The sequence below is a fragment of the Dasypus novemcinctus genome, chromosome 21 (genome assembly GCF_030445035.2).
Source record: "Dasypus novemcinctus isolate mDasNov1 chromosome 21, mDasNov1.1.hap2, whole genome shotgun sequence".
Taxonomy (NCBI): domain Eukaryota; kingdom Metazoa; phylum Chordata; class Mammalia; order Cingulata; family Dasypodidae; genus Dasypus; species Dasypus novemcinctus.
In genome coordinates this window covers 82,735,466-82,753,864 of record NC_080693.1, presented here as the reverse complement: position 1 = coordinate 82,753,864, position 18,399 = coordinate 82,735,466, and the positions used below count along the sequence as shown (strand labels likewise).

The 18,399-nt window shown below is 57.1% G+C and overlaps 1 protein-coding gene across 1 annotated transcript in view; it reads left to right on the top strand.

The window, feature by feature from the left end:
- Positions 1-18,399, top strand: part of DNAH17 (dynein axonemal heavy chain 17) — a 151,527-nt gene that overhangs the window by 87,081 nt on the left and 46,047 nt on the right. The window contains exons 47-56 of the mRNA XM_058284816.1: positions 432-639; positions 903-1,068; positions 6,130-6,232; positions 7,090-7,237; positions 7,574-7,665; positions 9,128-9,289; positions 9,784-9,948; positions 10,175-10,366; positions 15,745-16,011; positions 16,930-17,091. Coding sequence (XP_058140799.1) covers positions 432-639; positions 903-1,068; positions 6,130-6,232; positions 7,090-7,237; positions 7,574-7,665; positions 9,128-9,289; positions 9,784-9,948; positions 10,175-10,366; positions 15,745-16,011; positions 16,930-17,091 — 1,665 coding nt within the window. The remainder of the gene's footprint in view (positions 1-431; positions 640-902; positions 1,069-6,129; positions 6,233-7,089; positions 7,238-7,573; positions 7,666-9,127; positions 9,290-9,783; positions 9,949-10,174; positions 10,367-15,744; positions 16,012-16,929; positions 17,092-18,399) is intronic.

Sequence of the window (18,399 nt, the reverse complement as noted above, 5' to 3'; positions counted from 1 at the left end):
CAAGGAGGCCCGGGGTTTGAACCGCGGACCTCCCATGTGGTAGGCGGACGCCCTAACCACTGGGCCAAGTCCGCTGCCTAAAAAATATTTATTAACATCTGCACTTTAACTGAAGGAGGAACCCTTGGGCTATGTGAGGGCTGAATTTGTTGCCTGAAAGTGGTCACACCCGTTCGTCCCCTGCCTGCCCCCTGCCTGTCCCCCTCTCCCTTCCCCTGCCCCTGCCCCTCTCTGTCCCCTGCCCCTTTCCCCCAGCCCCTTCCCCTGTCCCTGCCTGTCCCTGCTCCTTCCCCTGCCCCCTGCCTGCCCCCTGCCCCCTTCCCTTGCCCCCTTCCCCTCTTTGTTCCCTCCCCTTTCCCCCAGCCCCTGTCCCTTGCCCCTGCCCCTGGCCCAGGGACCGTCCCCTGCCTGTGCTCCGCCGCTGCCCCCAGGCCTCCTTGGTCCACACCACCGAGACCATCCGCATCCGCTACTTCATGGACCTGCTCATGGAGAAGGCGTGGCCGGTGATGCTGGTGGGGAACGCGGGCACAGGCAAGTCGGTGCTGATGGGGGACAAGCTGGAGAGCCTGAACGCGGACGACTACCTGGTGCAGTCGGTGCCCTTCAACTTCTACACGACCTCGGCCATGCTGCAGGGTGAGGCCACAGGTGGAGCACGAGGGGCCAGGGCGGGGCAGGAGAGGCCACGGGCTGGGGGCAGGTGAGGCCTTGGAGCTGGGGGCAGGTGCGGCCTTGGAGCTGGTGGCCAGGATGGGGCAGGGGCGGCCACAACAGGAGGGGGAGCGGCGCAGGAGCAGGAGCTCTCAGTAGCTTCCTGGGGACCGGGGCGCCCGGCGGGCTGCGTCGCGGGGCATCCCGACGCCCAGGCACGTCCAGCTGGCGCCTGCCTCCTCCCCTAGGGGTTCTGGAGAAGCCGCTGGAGAAGAAGTCGGGGAGGAACTATGGGCCCCCCGGCACCAAGAAGCTGATCTACTTCATCGACGAAATGAACATGCCTGAGGTGGACAAGTACGGGACCGTGGCCCCACACACCCTCATCCGGCAGCACATGGACCATGGACACTGGTGAGCAGGCCACGGCGGGCAGGGGAGGGGCACCGGGCACGGGCCACGGCGGGCAGGGGAGGGAGCATGGGGCACGGGGCACGGCGGGCGGGGGAGGGGCGCCGGGCACGGGCCACGGCAGGCGGGGGAGGGGGCGCCGGGCACGGGCCACGGCGGGCGGGAAGGACTAGAGGGACAGCGAGGGCCAGGGATCCGTCCCTCCATCATTCTGCAAACAGCCTGAGCCTATGCTCCCACCAGGCTGGGGACTGGGGCACAGCACCCCATGGAGGGGTGACACGACAGCCCTCCCACCGGCGGCCATCAGGTAGGGCTAAGGATTCAGCCACAGAGGGCAGGGGGCGTGCTGGTGAAAAATCCACAGGGAGACCGTCCTGCCGCGAAGGAGGCCGTGCGGGGCGGGCACGCTCTGCCGAGGGACCAGCACGCGCCCAGGCCCTGAGGCAACGGGGAACGCAGCCTGCCACGGAGCCCGAGGCGGCCTGTGCGGGAGCACAAGAGCGAGAGGGGAAGGGGTGACGGGCCACTGCAGCCAGACCCCAGCGCCCTTGGGCTGTAGGACAGAGCGTGGCTTTCCCCGAGGACGGCGGGAGGCGGAGGGTGGATGCTGGGGTTTGCAGCTTGTAAAGACCAGAACATTCTGCGCAGTTGTCTCGTAAAATAAGGGCACTTTAATGACCTGGAAAGTAGCCTAGGCCAAACCTGGGGGTTCCGAGAAGGGAGAACCCCAAGAAACCCCATCGGAAAGCCCTGAGCAGATGCGGGGAGCCTGCCCTTGGCTGCAGACCCAGCCATTGGCCAAGCATCTTCAGAGGCTTCGGACCTCCAACGCCACGGCCCTAACATCCACACGCCTGCCTAGTAGGAGCACGTGCAGGGGACACACGGGCGGAAGGAGTCCTTGGCCACTGAGCCCGCGGCCTGTGGTCTCCCAGGGCACATGACGGGCACTGGGCGCCGAGGGACGTGGTGGCCAGGAAGTCAGCCCTGCCCCCACGGGCGGCCACCGCTGGGTCAGCAGGAAGCGGTTTTGCGGTCAGCAAGGGCCTTTGACCCTCACTCTCTGCAGCCACGGACGTCCCCTCCCCAAGGCTGGCCTGGCCACAGCCACTGCCGAGGGCCTGATGTGCCAGCAGCAGAGACCCACACCCAGCCCCCGACAGAGCACCCCCTGAGGTGAGCAGCCGCTGCCGGCACAGGTGGACTACATTGGGCCACTTCCATGGAGAGGAGGCAGCGGTTTGTTTTAACTGGAACAGACACACGCTCTGGATACGGGTTTGCCTTCCCTGCACGCAATGCCTCTTCCGAAACTACCACCCGCGGGCTTACAGAACGTCCTATCCACTGCGATGGCAAAAGCGTTGCTTCTGATCAAGGATCCCACTTGACAGCAAATGGCGTGTGGGAATGGGCACTTGCCCGTGAGATTCGCCGGTCTTACCGTGTTCCCCATCGCCCTGAAGGGGCTGCATTGATAGAACGTGGAATGGCCTTTGGAAGACTCAATTAAGGCAGAAGCGTGGCCGGGTGTTGAAAACGGTCCCGGGTGGTAGAGGAGAAGCAGGTGGGAGCAGGTGACACGCAGCACTGGCCACGTAAACTGCAGGCACGCCCGCAAAACAAGGGGCATTTCAAAGACCACCACAAAGAAAAGGATGTGGATTAAACAGAGCGGGATGCCTGTGGGGAGTGGGGGTGGGAGTGGGGCCGTGGGGACAGACACGGGGGACAGACGGACCCGGGCCTGCCACGGACTAGTAGAGGCTGTGCGGTGCCCGAGGGGTAAATTTCGCGCAGCTCCTGTACCTGAAGCCCGAGACTGAGAGAAACGTCCTGCGTGGGACCAGCGCTGGCCCGAGCGTCCAGCAGCACCCAGGGCACCTGGGAGCTCAGGGGCCCAGCCCAGGCCTCCTCCATCAGGACAAGGGCCAAGGAAAGAAAGGAGGGGAGAGGGAGGTCGGGGGAAAGGGGAGGGGGCGGCGGGGAGAAGCGGAGAGAAATCCCCATGCCGCTCAGCCCCGCGGGGTCCAGGGAGGGCGTGGGCCTTCAGGCAGCGGTCAGGCTCCAGGCACCACCGGCCGGGGACCGGGAGCTGCCTGTGCACCTGCCAGAGGCCGCCGAGGAGGGCCGGGGGGACGAGCAGGGGCTCGGGCGAGAAGTTCAGGGCAAGCTTGACCCCGGATAGAGGCAGAGGAGAGGTTGGAGAACCGCGCGGAGAGTGTTGTTTTTTAAGGCAGCAGGTATTCGGTGGGACCCGAGGAGGGAGGGGTCAGCCCTGCTGTGAAGAAAGCCCCGAGCACTGCAGGTGTGAGTCTGGGAAGGACTGGGGCCAGGACGAGTCGAAAGGAGTCGCATCTGGTGAACTCTGGTCCACAGAGGCCCCGTGGGCAGGGCAGGGGTAAAGCTGGGGATGGGAGGAGGCAGCCGACGACAGGAAAGAGGACAGCCAGGGGGCCCCGTCCACCAGGGACGCTGCACATGCCCCGCACACAAGCAGGTGCGCTCGTGGAGACTCAGCAGTGAGGAGGGCGTGGCTGCGCTGCTAAAGGCGGAATAATTTAAAACCATCTAAATCGCCAACCATAAGACGAGAGGCTACAAGTTATTTTTCGTCTCTAGGATATTACATAATATGTCCATTGACCCTCACCTACACTGTTCACATCTTTAACTAAAATGAGCCAGAAGAGCCTGCAGCAGCGTGATTGGAATACTGTAACACCAACAAGGGGTAGACACAGGCTTGGAAGAATGCACCCCATTGATAATGGGGGTTTGTGGTTTTTAGGTCTTCCTCTATGGGTTTCTGTGTTTTCCATCTTTTTTAATTTAAAAAAATTAATTTACTTATAGTTTTGATTTGCATTTCCCTAATCACTAGTGATGTTGAGCATCTTTTCATGTGCTTTTTAGCCATATGTATTTCTTCTTTGGAGAAGCGTCTGTTCAGATCTCTTGCCCATTTTTTTTTAACCCCCACTCCCTTGCGGCTTTTTGCATGCTGTCTGCTCCCTGTGTCCATTCGCCTTGCGTTCTTCTATGTCTGTATTCATTTTATTCATTCCCGCCCCCCCTGCAGCTTGTTTGCGGTCTGCTCTCTGTGTCCATCGCTGTACTCTTCTGCGTTTTGTTTTGTTTTTTTGTCTCCTTCTTTTGGTGTCACCTTGCCGAGTCGGCTCTCCACGGCACTTGCAGGCCAGGTGACACTCCACGGCAATGGCAGGCTGGCGGCTCTCTGCAGCGTGTGGGCCAGCCTGCCTTTCACAAGGAGGCCCCGGGACACAAACCCAGGGCCTCCCACATGGTAGACGGGAGCCCAGTGGGTTGAGCCACAGCCGCTTCCCCGTTTTGCACCTTTTAACCATGAGGACGTCTCATCAGGAAGAGCGCGAGGCAACGGCCGTGCTCGGGGGTGTTGTCCAGCAGCTGACAGCTGCTCCTTGGGGATCCGCAGGGGGGCTGCAGGGTGGGCTGGACAGAAGGGTAAGGAGGCAGGAGAGGTGGTTCAGAAGATGCTGGACGTGGGAAAATGCCCCGGGCTGGCGGTGCAGGCCCCTGCACACGGAGGACATCACGGGAAGTGGGAGAGCGGGAGTGACCGCCACGGAATGTCTGGGAGCCAAGGCACGGAGAATAGGCTCGGGCAGCTGCGGCCAGGGCACCCACTGGGGGGCTCTGCAGACCACCGGACTCGACCATTTTTCCTTCTCCGAATACACAAACGGAGCGTGCAGGGAAGGGGCACAGGCGTGGCGGAAGCAGGGGGATAACAACAGCTGGTTTTGATAACTGAGTCTTCTGAACTACAGTTTCTTTTCTTGATCATGAAAAACGCGGACTGTGCTTGTAACCCTCGGTCACAGCCACGGAATTGCACTTTCCGTGGTCTCCAGGAAACTGAGAGCCAGGGCCCCAGTCCAAAGAGCCACTACGTGGGGCAGTCCATGTCTCTTCCCAAGGAAGTTGGAAAGGCCAGGAAGAAAAGTGATCCAAAGTCTGGAGAGAACGCACATCACGCGGTTAAAATTTAGATAGAGTTGACAGCGGCCATTGAATTTCAGAGATTGGGTGTCTGTGGGCGGGGAGGGCGCCAAAAACAAAACTCAGTTCCCAGAAGGCTTCAAGACAATGCTGCCCCATGCTCTTCTGGAGGTGGCAACAGTGACGAGGTGGAGATTTAAATTCATAATTTGTTCCAGACATAAAATGCTTTGCAAACTGGCATCCTAGTAAGACCCGTAAGGAACATGGACTGCAATATTTCACTGTTGAACTTCAAGTTAGATGGCATCTTGAGAAAAGTTTGTAGAATCATCCCTGTGTAGAATCATCCAGGTGAGACCTGCTTTCATTTTTTTAAAGAAAGCTCATCCAGTCATATATCTAGTCCAGATCATTTATATCCTGCATTAAAATAAACAGCTGCCTTTAAGTAGATATATATTTATATATCTCTATCTATATCCTTTCTTTTTATTAAAGTTTTCTTTAAATTTCTCTCCCCTTCCCCCCCCCATCATTGTCTGCTCTCTGTGTCCATTCACTGTGTTCTGCCATGTCCACTTGCATTCTCGCAGCACCGGGAATCTGTATCTCTTTTCCGTTGCGTCATCCTGCTACGTCAGCTCTCAATGTGTGTGGCACCACTCCTGGGTGGGCTGTGCTTATTTCACACGGAGCGGCTCTCCTTGCAGGGCGCACTCCTTGCGTGTGGGGCTCCCCTACATGGGGGGCACCCCTGCATGGCAGGGCACTCCTTACACATGGCAGCGCTGCACATGGGCCAGCTCACCACATGGCACTCCTTGCACATGGCCCTGGGTTCGAACCCTGGACCTCCCATATGGTAGGTGGACACTCAGCTGAGCCACATCCGCTTCCCTATATATCCTTTCTATTCGTCTGAGCACCTGGAACTTTTATCAGGAGGCTGGCATCAAGGAAATTATTCAGCCTATTGAAAAATAAGTCATCAGTGGTGCCACAGAGGGTCGGTATTTGCCGAGTCCTTGCCCCGTGCCTGGCCCGGGCAGCAGAACCCTCTGCCACCTCACGCAGGTACGACCGGCAGAAGCTGACCCTGAAGGACATCCACAACTGCCAGTACGTGGCCTGCATGAATCCCACTTCGGGGTCCTTCACCATCGACCCCAGGCTTCAGGTAAGCAGAAGTCAGGTGCATTTCCGGCCACTGCCGTGGGCTGGAGTCGTGCTTCGGCAGACAAGGATGAGAGCATTGGCTTGGGGTGTTGGGGCTGCAGGGCTCCCATTCGCTGGAGAACGGGCCGGGAAACTGAGGCAAAAGAGCGGGGTGTGGCCAGAGGCTAGCCAGCCCTGCCCCCAACTCCTCACCCCATAGCAAACAGAATTGTTAACAGCTGAATTTCAGATAAACAGTGCATATATTTTTTGGAACAAGGATATCCCATGCAGTATCTGGAACCTACTTAGGGTAAGAAAGATTCCCCGTTGTTTATTGGAAATCCCGATTTCCCTGGGCCTCCCGTGTTTTATCTGCAAGCAGTACAGGCAGGGCTTCACCCCGAGGTCTCTAAGCAGATGGACCCAGGCTCGGCCACTTTTTCCAAAGTTTTCTCCAGAGCACGGCTGTTTCACGTGTAATCAATATTTGACGTGAGTATTCCGCTTGCGAGGCCCGGTCAGGGGTCTTGAAAAAGAGGAAGAGAAACCCGATTCTGTGTTTGGCACCAACGTGGGTGTCCTGGCAGCCCGAGGCCGGGTCCCCTTCCATTCCAGAGGCTTCATGGAGCCACAGAAGGCTCCGGAGGCGATTCCCGGGCCGGCCTTTGGGAGAAAGTCCTCCGGGGGGCTCCTCTCTGGGGCCACGACACCCCCCTCCCCTGCTTTCGCACTTCCTCCAGTCCTTATTTCCACAACATTCCCACCAAGCCCAGACACAGCTGGGCGGCCAGCCCAGGGTCCGCGCTCCCTGGGAGCCGGCGCCGGCACCCAGCCGGCCCCCACGCTGCCTGACGCGGGTCCGCGCTCTTCCCGCAGCGCCACTTCTGCGTGTTTGCCGTGAGCTTCCCGGGCCAGGAGGCCCTCATGACCATCTACAGCGCCATCCTGTCCCAGCACCTGGCCTACCGCTCGGCCCCCATGGCAGTGCAGAAAGCCTGCAGCCAGCTGGTGGCCTCGGCCCTGGGTAAGCCACACCGCTCCCCGCCCGGGGGCCCAGGGCCCGCTAAACGTCTTATGTAGACTTTTAAATCAATATTTTAAAAATGATGCTCTGCTTCAGCAGGAGAAATTATGAAATCCAATTGCTGGCGGGGAGGGGGGCAGGTAGAGGATAGGAAACCCAGTACTCACAAATGATTTACAAGTCGGCAGAGCAGCAAACATCCCCCCTCCTCAGCCGTGCAGATTCCTTAAATTGTCACCACCTCATATCCATTTGCATTAGAAGCTTAGCTCTAAGATGCACTTCCTGAGGCCATTAAGTGGACGTAAGAATCGATGTGTCTTTTTCCTCTAACAGGCCTGCATCAGAAAGTCACGTCAACGTTTCTTCCCACGGCCATTAAGTTTCATTATGTCTTCAACCTCAGGGACCTCTCCAGCATTTTCCAGGTGCGTCTTTCAGTTCCATGGCATGCCGCTCTACGGCCAAGCCCTGGCTCATGGGTGCTCTCTTCCTCTGCCGCTCCCAGGGAGAAAGCAAAGTGATCTGTGGACTGATGCGGATGGTGATGGTGGTGATGATAAGGAAGATGACAGTAATGGTGAGGTTGAGGGTGACGCTGATAAGAGTGATGATGATGGTGGGGACGTGAAGATGATGATGGTGATGACGGTGATGATGATGGCGAAGAACGAATGCTAAGGATATGATGATGACGGTGATGGTGATGATGGTGATGGTGATGGTGATGAAGGTGATGATGGTGATGAAGGTGATGGTGATGACAGTGATGATGATGGTGATGAAGGTAATGATGAAGGTGATGATGGTAATGATAAGGATATGATGATGACGGTGATGGTGATGAAGGTGATGGTGATGATGGTGTTGAAAATGGTGATACGATGGTAACGGGGATGGTGGTGATAGTGATGGCAGTAACGATGATGATGATGGTGATGATAAGGATGTGATGATAAGGACAGTGATGGTGATGATGGAGAAGGTAATGATAATGGGGATGAGGGTGATGATGAGGATGTGCTGCTGATGGAGATGGTGATACAGTGGTGGAGATGGTCATGGTGATGATGATAGTGGTAAATGATAGTGATGAAGTTTGCTCTCATTTATTGACTGTTTACTTTGAGCCAGGCATGGGGTTTAGCCACTTACATTCTCCTCCAAACAATACATACAACTGGTGGTTATATATCCCCCTCTTAGAAAGGGTATGGCTGAGGCTCAGGGAGGTTGTCAAGCCTGTCTCTTCCCAATTCAAGTGTCAACTCAAATGTCATGCCCTGTAGAGGACCTGCCTCACTCCCACAAGCTCCATCTCACCACCCTGTTTATTTCAATCATAGTACACATCAAAATATGTGATTATCTTACCTGGTAACGTGTCCCCACTAGAATGTAAATGCCATGAAGGCTGTGTCAAAACTGTTGTCACTGTGCCCCCCCCCCCAGAGCCCAGAAAAGTACCTAGCAAATAGCAGACGCTCAATAAACCCTTGTTGACCTTGCCCAAGGTCGCTTGGCTAGTAAATGGCTGAGCCAGGACAGGATCCAGGCAGGCTGCTGTGACCCTTTGCCCTGTGGCCTTCATTAGTCTAGTCTGTAACTGCCCCCACTATGAGTCCGCCTCCCTTGTCCATTCTCCACCCTCCACCCCATTAGAGGAGGAAGCCCTTAACCCTGTCTTGTAACACAGGCGTGCTCTCTGGCCCCCAAGATCTGCCTGACCACAATGGTCAGTGACTTTCCTGGCCCCAAGCAGAGAGTGAGCCAGCAGCTTCCAGGGTCATGGGGTGGGGCAGCGCCTACGCTCTCATTTCCTTTATGGACTGTGATTGACTTGCTGTCACTGCACAGCTAAAGATGCTGACCACCCTGCACTGGGGGCAGGGACTCTTATTTTCCACACTTGAGATCCTGAAAAGCCCACTTGACCTCGTCCGCCTCTGGCTGCATGAAGCTGAACGCGTGTACGGTGACAAAATGGTTGACGAAAAAGACCAGGACACCTTGCGCAGAGTGACCATGGCGTCCACCAAGAAATTCTTTGACGTAAGTCAAACTACCAAGTCCCTCTGCTGAGCCCAAAGGGGTCAAGCTATCTGGGGCTCTGCAGTCTCTCGGCCAGGTGATAACTCCAGTCTCCTTCGAAGGGCCCCTGGGCGGGTGTGGGAGACCCAGGTCAGGTCCCACTTGCTGACTCTGACAAATGTGCATCTGAGCGAGAAGAAATGGACAGGTCAGGTGACCAGGGCTTCATGACCTCCCTTCATCCATTTTGGGTGGAGAAAGGTCCTATCCATTTCAATGTGCTCTGCTAGGAATGTCCTTGGTTTACTTGGCAGAATCGTTTTCTGGGACTAGTGGCTCATTCCCGATATGGTAGGAATTGGACCACCTCCCAGGGATTTTTGCCCAGAGTTTTGCAGCCGCGATTTGGTGCCTGAAAACCAGGCCTGGCGTTCCGGGCAAGGTACTGGTGCTGCCGTCAGGTATCTGTGTGTTCATGGTGGCAAAAAGGTGGAGCATCTTTTCTCTATTTCTAGGATCTTGGTGACGAACTCTTATTTGCCAAGCCAAATATCTTCTGCCACTTTACTCAAGGGAGTGGTGATCCCAAATACATGCCTGTAACCGACGGGGCTCGGCTGAACAAGCTGCTAGTGGACATTCTGGACAGCTATAACGAAGTCAATGCGGTCATGAATTTGGTGAGTGGTGCTTGAGATGACAGCAGGGACAAGGACACTGGCCATAGATTTCCTCTCCTATTTTAGTACAAACATTTTAACAGCATTCTGTGGCACGGCACAGCAAGTAGCAAACACATCAATGTGTCACCAAACCCAAGCGCTGCCAAGACTTTGAAATTCGGCAGTGTTGACGGAGGTGACTCGGGGTGGCATGGGATGCTGAGGCCTCCCTATGTCTCTTCAGGTGCTATTTGAAGACGCGGTGGCACACATTTGCAGAATTAACCGCATCCTCGAGTCTCCCCGGGGCAACGCCCTGCTGGTTGGGGTGGGCGGCAGTGGCAAGCAGAGCCTCTCCCGCCTGGCAGCGTACATCAGCTCCCTGGACGTGTTTCAGATCACCCTCAAGAAGGGCTACGGGATCCCAGACCTCAAGGTGAGAGGCTCCTCGTCTATAAACTGCTCTTTGGATGGGGAAGCGGGGAAAACCTCAACATTCTCTCTTCAGGAAGGAAGCCAACCAGTGTGGAGAATCTGAACATCTCCAGCAGGCCCTATCAAAAGGATTTTTATCTTAGAAAATAAAGGGTAGAAAATGCTTTAAAGGGCAATGGCCATGCCCACGTGGCTAAGGTTAGAGGAAGTGTGTCTCAAGGTTAGAGGAAATTGTCTCAGAGGAAGTGTGTCTCAAGGTCAGAGGAAGTGTGTCTCAAGGTTAGAGGAAGTATGTCTCAAGGTTAGCAGAAGTGTGTCTCAAGGTCAGAGGAAGTGTGTCTCAAGGTTAGAGGAAGTATGTCTCAAGGTTAGCGGAAGTGTGTCTCAAGGCTAGAGGAAGTGTGTCTTGAGGTTAGAGGAAGTGTGTCTCAGGTTAGAGGAAGTGTATTTCAAGGTTAGAGGCAGAGTGTCTCAAGGTTAGAGGAAGTGTGTCTCAAGGTTAGCGGAAGTGTATCTCAAGGTTAGAGGAAGTGTGTCTCCGGTTAGAGGAAGTGTGTCTCAAGGTTAGAGGAAGTATGTCTCAGGTTAGAGGAAGTGTGTCTCAATCACCCGATAGATTTGAGTTCAAAGAGCCAACCCAGATAATAATGGCAAAAGATGTTTGAGTCTTGAACTTAGTCACTGAATTGTTCTGAATTATTCCACATCCTCCAGATTAAAGAATTCAGAATCATTATTAGTAATACATGGCTAACTACCTGCTTAGGATTCTGGCAACTGCTTTTTGAACAATAAAATAAGGATGTAATCTGGTCTCCCACCCCCAAGACATGCCGCCAAGGTTTTCTATTGATTTCTTTTTCCTGAAAATTTGCTCTCCCTGGGAGTGTGCTAGTCAAACACAATCAGCCCAGAACAAATGATCATCATACTTCAGATTAGGACCGAAATTGGTTTGGCCACTTTCTGCAGTCAAGCCTCTTGGCTTTCGCTCTGGGGCTGCTTCTGTGTGCCGGGATGACACCAGACCCGGAGGGGCCCCAGGGGTCCTCCCCGCCTTGCAGCATGTTCCCCTCAGGCAGTCGCTCACTGGGCCCACCTGGGTGGAGCTCAGTTCCTGGGAGGCCAGGGCTCGGGAGGGCGGGCAGTAGACGGTACAGGTGAGCGGCTAACTCCCAGTCCTGCCCTCCCACCACCGCCAAGGGGGCCACGCCAGGGGCAGCCAGCCTCTGGGAGAGCAGTCACTTCTGGTGGTCATTGTCCTTGGCTGTCCCAGTGGATTCTACTCTTTAGATAAAGGAATTAGCCAACTGTATTTTTAAAATCCAACAGGGCTTCCAAACGCTGCCTTCTGAAACAGATCAGCATGAAGTGGGTCTTATCTCTGACAACCTGAATTCACTAGATTTCAAAGCTCCCTCTCAAGCATTGCTCGCACCCTCTGCTTCGGGAAGTGGTCCTGTCTTATTGAGTTTCTCAATTGAAAAGTTTCCGGTCTTTAATAGAATCGCGCTGGTTTCTTTTCACGACTGCATCCTGCACTTTGCTCTGTCCTCGTGAGGATCTTGTTCTTTTTTTTTTAAAAGATTTATTTATTTTTAGTTATTTCTCTCCCCTCCCCTCATTGTCTGCTCTCCGTGTCCATTGGCTGTGTGTTCTTCTGTGTCCGCTTGTATTCTTGTCAGCGGCACCGGGAATCTATGTCTCCTTTTTTGCGTCCTCTTGCTGGATCAGCTCTCTGTGTATGCAGCGCACTCCTGGGCAAGCTGTGCCTTTTTCGTGCAGGGTGGCTTTCCTTACGGGGCGCACTCCTTGCGCATGGGGCTCCCCTACGCAGGGACACCCCTGCGTGGCACGGCACTCCTTGCACACATCAGCACTGCGCGTGGGCCACACCCACGGGTCAGGAGGCCCTGGGTTTGAATCACGGACCTCCCATGTGGTAGGCAGATGCTCTATCCATTGAGCCAAATCCACTTCCCAGGATCTTGTTCTCGATTCCTCCCTCCGGAGCAGCAGCGGATGCTCAGTCTTACCCTCCAGCATTGGCTGCAGCGGCTCTGAGATGTGTCCTCTCGCAGCTCGTTTGTCCTGCACCCATCACGAGCTGGCTTCTCACTGATCACTAGTCAGTGGAACCACAACTAGGAACCGAGACAAACAGGACTCAAGGACCTTGCTTTGCACTGAGGGAACCAGGCTCCCGAACAGTTAAAAGATGTATTATTATTATTTTTCTAACAATAGTGTTACAATAATACGTTCACAGCATCTATGTCATGAAGGCAACATACGCACTCCTAGCGATAAAATGGATCTACAACGTACACACCAAGAGCTGCGGGAGTGCCTGAGGCTAGAGGTGCTGTAGGAAAGGGGGTCAGAAGCCCCCTCGTGTGTCTCATGGAAAGCTCCGGACTTCATCCCCAAGAAAACGAGACCCCGTCGAGGCCTTTGAGCAGAGGAGGGGGCGGGTGGTTCGGGACCACGACTGCACCACGTGGGAGGCGTGCGGGGGCTGTGGAGTTGGGTTGGGACCCAGGACCCGAGCCCACCTCTCCCTACACGGTCCCCAAGGCCAGGCAGTGGCTGCTTGCTACTCCTGAGAACGGTCTCCAAGGCTCGACTCAGAGCGGGGCCAGACCCCGTGGAGGAGCGAGTGAGGGGCTCGCGGTGGCCTGAGCAATGCCGTCGGCGTCTCCGTGAAGCCAACAATTGGAAGGGCTTCCAGCAAAGGCCCCGAAGTGTCTGAAAAAGCAAGCGTGGGTGGGGGGAGCGTGGGGTGGTGAGGAGCAATCAGGTCCAAGAGGAGGGAGGGGAACTTAGGGGGGGTTCATAGACCCCTGGCGTGCAGTCGAGGAAGGTCCAGTCCTTGCGCCCCTTGGCACCCCGCTTGTGCCCCTCCCGTAGGTGCCCTGTCAGCTCTGTGCCCTCCTGTCTGATGGCAGGGATAGTGGCTATGGCCAGGAATAGTGAACCCAGGGAAGCAGAGCACTAGAGTGTGTTCTGGCCAAAAAGAAGGGGGGCAGGTGCGCCCCAACACACCTGGCAGAGGTGGCCTCCTCGGACGTGCTGTCCAGCCCGCTCTCTTCCTCCCCCTCGAGGGTGAGACCCGAGAGGCACTGAGCCTCCCGGGCCGGTGGTGACGCATGTGGCTTGAGCGAGCCATAGCACGCTGCCACTCTGAGCCAAGATGCTGAAGGAGGGGGAAGGGAGACGCCAAGGGACAGGCGCTGGGAGAAAAGAGGACCCTGCATCTGGCATCTGAGGAACACCAGACACTGGAAATAGCCTGCCCGCAGCGGGACACAGGGGCTTCAGAAGTGAGGGAAAAGGGGGGAGGTGGAGATGTAGGGACAGGGTTCAGTGGCATAAGAGGGTGGCTGGCACCATGGAGAAGATCGTGAAAGAGAGAACAGACAGGGCGAGAACGAGGCTGGGGAAGGGCAGGTGCCTGGGGCCGCCGTGGTTCAAGGTGGGCCGAGGATGGCATGGACAGTGCAGCGGTCAGCGCAGACCCAGGAAGTGCCGCGGCAGGAGGACGTGGCCACGGGAGCCAGGCGGACCAAGCTTCAAGTCGGCGGGGTCGGCCGGCAGGGTCAGGGCTCGGAAGAGCCCGAGCAGGTGCAGCCCCAGCAGAGAGCAGAGGCCCCGGGGCAGGGCCTCGGAAGGCGCCGTGACCACGGGCCACGCAGCTTCTCCTGGGGGCGTGGTGTAGCGTCCTAGGCTGCTCCAAGCAAACAGCATGAAACAGGTTCGCGAAACGCTGGGGATTTACTAGATCACAGGTTGAGGCCTTGGAAAGGTCCACACCAAGGCAGTGCTTTCCTCCCAGAGACCACTGCCCGGCAATCCGGACTCCTCTGCCACGTGGCGAGGCGCAGGGTGGCGTCTGCCGGTCGCCCCCTTCTCTTCCGGGTGTTCTGGATTTCAGCTTCTCGCTTCGTGGCCTTCTCTCTCTCTCTAGTCGTTGTCTGTGGAGGACTCTGGTGAGAGGATTAAGAGCCATCCCGGATGGGCCGGCTTGCACCCTAACCGAAGGAGCCTCATCGGAAGGTCCTACTTAGTGGGTGCACACCCACAGGCGTGGATTCGATTCAAGAACATGTTTCTCTGGGGCTCACCCAGCTTCCAACCACCACAGGGGAAAGCCAGGGAAGACGTCGAGAAATTCAGGGGGGTGGGCGAGGAAGAGCTGCAGCAGGCACGCCGCCGCCACGGGAGCACGCAGCCAGGACCGACCACAGGGCCCGTTTCCGCACGGGGAGGGTGGGAACCGCTTCTGGGGACTCCGGTGGGGGGGGGGCGGGTCCCTTCCGGAATCTACCGCCCCTGGCGCGGCCGTGAGCTCTATGCCTTCCGAGCGCTGTCCTTGCTTCGGCCAGTCGGTCTATCCTGATTCAAAACCAGAACGTGTTGGAGGAACTTCCTGCTGTTCTACCCGCTCACCCCCAAACGCAGGCGGCTCACCCCCAAACGCAGGCGTGACAGGCACCCAGCGGTTTCCGTGACGCCGGCCGCCATGCGACATGCCTTCTGCGCTGCGATCTGGAAGGGCCTGCTGCTCTCCTTCCCTGCCCCTTGCTGGGCATGGCTTTGGGCCCATCCACACAGGACTCGGAATTCAGGTGCTCGTCAGAATCCCAGCCTGACCGCCAGCTCCCACCTGCCCCTGGCTTTTTTTTTTTTTAAAGAGGTACCAGGGATTGAACCTGGGACCTTGTACCTGGGAAGCGGGCACTCAACCTCTGAGCTACAGCCACTCCCCCTGTAACGCCCCATAAACTCTGAAGAAAAGTGCCTGGGTGATGCTTCTGAACAGAGTCAAACACCTCTACGGACAGACAAAGCCGACAGGGACACACACAGGGACGTTTTTAAAGGCTTTGAAAAAAAAAAGGCAGGAGCCCATAGGTATTCTGGAAAACTGAGCTCTCACCAATAAGCAAGCTTCCAAGACTCCCGGCGGGCTCCTGAGCACCGGCCCGCGTTGGGGACATGGCGCTATGTATGCACGAACGTGGAAATGGGCCTACTGTTTAAAAATGGCAAGCATAAAAAAATTTAAAATTTTTAGAAAAGGGAAAAAAACAAGAAAAACTTGGAGCTGTTCGTACCACTCCGTCAGTGCTTCTCTCTGGACCGTTCCCCTTCCTGTATTCTTCCAGAATGCCCACAACGTCCCGCCGTCGGGTCGTTCCTCCGGGTCGGACGGGTAGGGGCCAGGAGCGGTGGGAAGCGGGTGCGGCTCCTCCCCAGCGCCGGGCCCCCGGGGGCCGCGGGACCCCTCCTTCCTCCTGGCCCGTCTTGGGGTCCGCAGACCCGCGCGGGGGCCCCAGGCCGCTCTGATGGGCTGACCGTGCCCCCCCGCCACTCTAGCTGGACCTGGCCGCCCAGTCCATCAAGGCCGCGGTGAAGAATGTGCCGTCGGTCTTCCTGATGACCGACTCGCAGGTGGCCGAGGAACAGTTCCTGGTGCTGATCAACGACCTGCTGGCGTCGGGCGAGATCCCCGGCCTGTTCGCAGAGGACGAGGTGGAGAACATCCTGAACTCCATGCGGCCCCAGGTGAAGGCGCTGGGCATGGCCGACACGCGCGAGGCCTGCTGGAAGTTCTTCATCGACAAGGTGCGCAGGCAGCTCAAGGTACGCCCGCTGCGGAGCGCCAGGACCCTCTCGTCTCGGGCCCCTCCTCCAGGGGCGCTGCGGATGGACGAGCTGGCCGCTGCCCCTTGCCGTGAGCTGCCGGGGATTCCTCACGCCAGCAGCGTCCCCTGCCACCGCGCTCAGCCCCTGCCGCTGCCTTTCCAGGGGGGCGGAGGGGACGCCCCTGCCTGGCGGAGGGCGCTTGGAGCCGAGGCCTCGGGCCGCTGCCCCTCTTCCCGCCCCCTTCAGGGTCCAGCGGGAGGGCCTGGCCGCACAGTTGCTCTGGGCAGCTGCGCCAAGCAGATAAAGTCAGCTTCCTCTTCCTCGCCCCTCCCAACCCTGCAGGCCAGCCGCAAATGCCACCTGTGGGACCGAAGACACCCCAGAGGCACCTGCCTCCCTGCTCCCGGCCCACTGCCGCCCCACCTGGCCCTCTCTAGTGTGGCCCCACATCCGATGGCCCGGCCACTGCGAGGAGTGGGGGGGGCTGACCCCTGGACAGGCTACAGGGAGAGCAGGGTGTCCATAGCACCTTCTCCCGCTGGCCCAGAGCACCCTGGGCTCCCTGTAAGGCAGCGCCACCTAAACCCAGGAGGGACTGCCACCTTCTCTGCTCTCAGCCCTCATCAGTCCAAAGTGGGTGCCTGCACCCCTCTCCTTTCGTCCAGCTTTCCCCTTCCCCCTTTGAGGGGCCGCTGCAGGAGAGTTTGGGCTTGTCCCCTGTACCTCGTCTCTAGTGAGAGCCATGAAGCCAGTTATGCTTCATGACACAACGGCCCACGTCAAGCCCCGAGCTGGGAACGTGCCCTGCGCCATTGGGCAACCGCGCAGAGCCCTCTTCCGAGCTTCCTGGGCAGGTGGTGAGATTGAGCCTGGGTGCTTCTGCCCCCGGTGAGCCCCTCTACGTCCTGCATCCAGGTGATTCTGTGCTTCTCCCCCGTGGGCTCCGTTCTGCGTGTGCGAGCGAGAAAATTCCCCGCCTTGGTCAACTGCACAGCCATCGACTGGTTCCACGAGTGGCCCCAGGACGCCCTGGTGTCCGTCAGCGCTCGCTTCCTGGAGGAAACCGAGGGGATCTCAGTGAGTTGTTGTAGCAGAGACGGGAAGAGGGGCGGTGGGCTAGGGGGTGGGGATAGGTCCCTAAACCCAGCCCTGCAGGGATTAGAGCAGGGCAAGTGAGACAACGGCCTTGGGTGCAAAATTAGGGATGCCAAAAAAAAACCTCAGTAACCCAGAGAAATGATATTTTGACACATTATTTTTCAAAATCAAAATCAATGCTAAAAAATGCATGTTGAACAAAAACATTCAAACTGTTAACAAAAACCACCTGTCGTTGGTTTGATGACCCCGTGTCACCATGCGATGAGGACTGTGGTTCACGACAAGGTCGGGGTGACTGCCTCCCCACCAGCTCAGGGCTGGCACAAGGGACAGCACAGGGCTTCACGACGGTCATGTGTGTTGACCGGGGCATTTTGCTAACTTGGCACGTGCGCACAGTGGTACACGTGTTCCTTTTGCCATGGGTTCCAAGACGGCTCGGCAGGGCACAGCTGGTCTCGCTCGCCTTTTGAAAAAGGCCAGTTGGGACAGGGTGGTATACATCTCGTTTTCCTTTCCGTTTTGCTCCGTCACAGTGTCCTTTTTAACTGAAAGAGGGCAGTGCGTTCGCTGAGCCAATTGCCTGCCTGGATATCGCTGTCAAACCGTGCGCCACCCCGACCTAGCAAATGCGCGTGATAAGCAGCCCGAGAGCAAATCGCCCTTCATTGTCTTATTTCAGTTATCTTGACCACATAGTCAGTGGTTTAATAGGATAGACTAAACCTGCAATTAGCCTTCTTCACGGTTTTTAAAAATGGGCAAAAGGGCCTGCTGGCCCAGACGATGGTCCTGTCGGTCGGCCACGCCCAGTGTGTCCGCAGTTAGCACGTAGCACTCGGGGCGACAGGGCCCCCTGGGAGGTGGAAGGCCCCACTGCGAGTGCCAGCTAGGGGTGCAGGGTAGACGCTGGCGAGGCGAGTGGAAGGAGCACCTTTTAAAGTACCCTGAATCCTAAAGTCTTATCCTTGGACAAGTGCTGGGGGAGCTTCAGGTGGGTGGGGCAGGCTCGGGGACGTGGGAGGAGCTCCGCAGGCCCCAGGGCTGCCTGTTCACGCTAAATCCCAGGACCCGGCACAAGGGCGTGTGAGGGTGCATGGGAGTGTGTACGTGTATGAGTGTGTGTGTGCAAGTGTATTACGTGAGTGGGCAGGTGTGTGTGTGCATATGTATGTGCGAGTGCATGTGTGTGCGTGTGCGTGTGTGTGCAAGTAATGAGTGTGTTGTGTGAATCTGCTACATGAGAGGGTAGGTTTGGGTGTAAGTGTGTGCACATACACATGT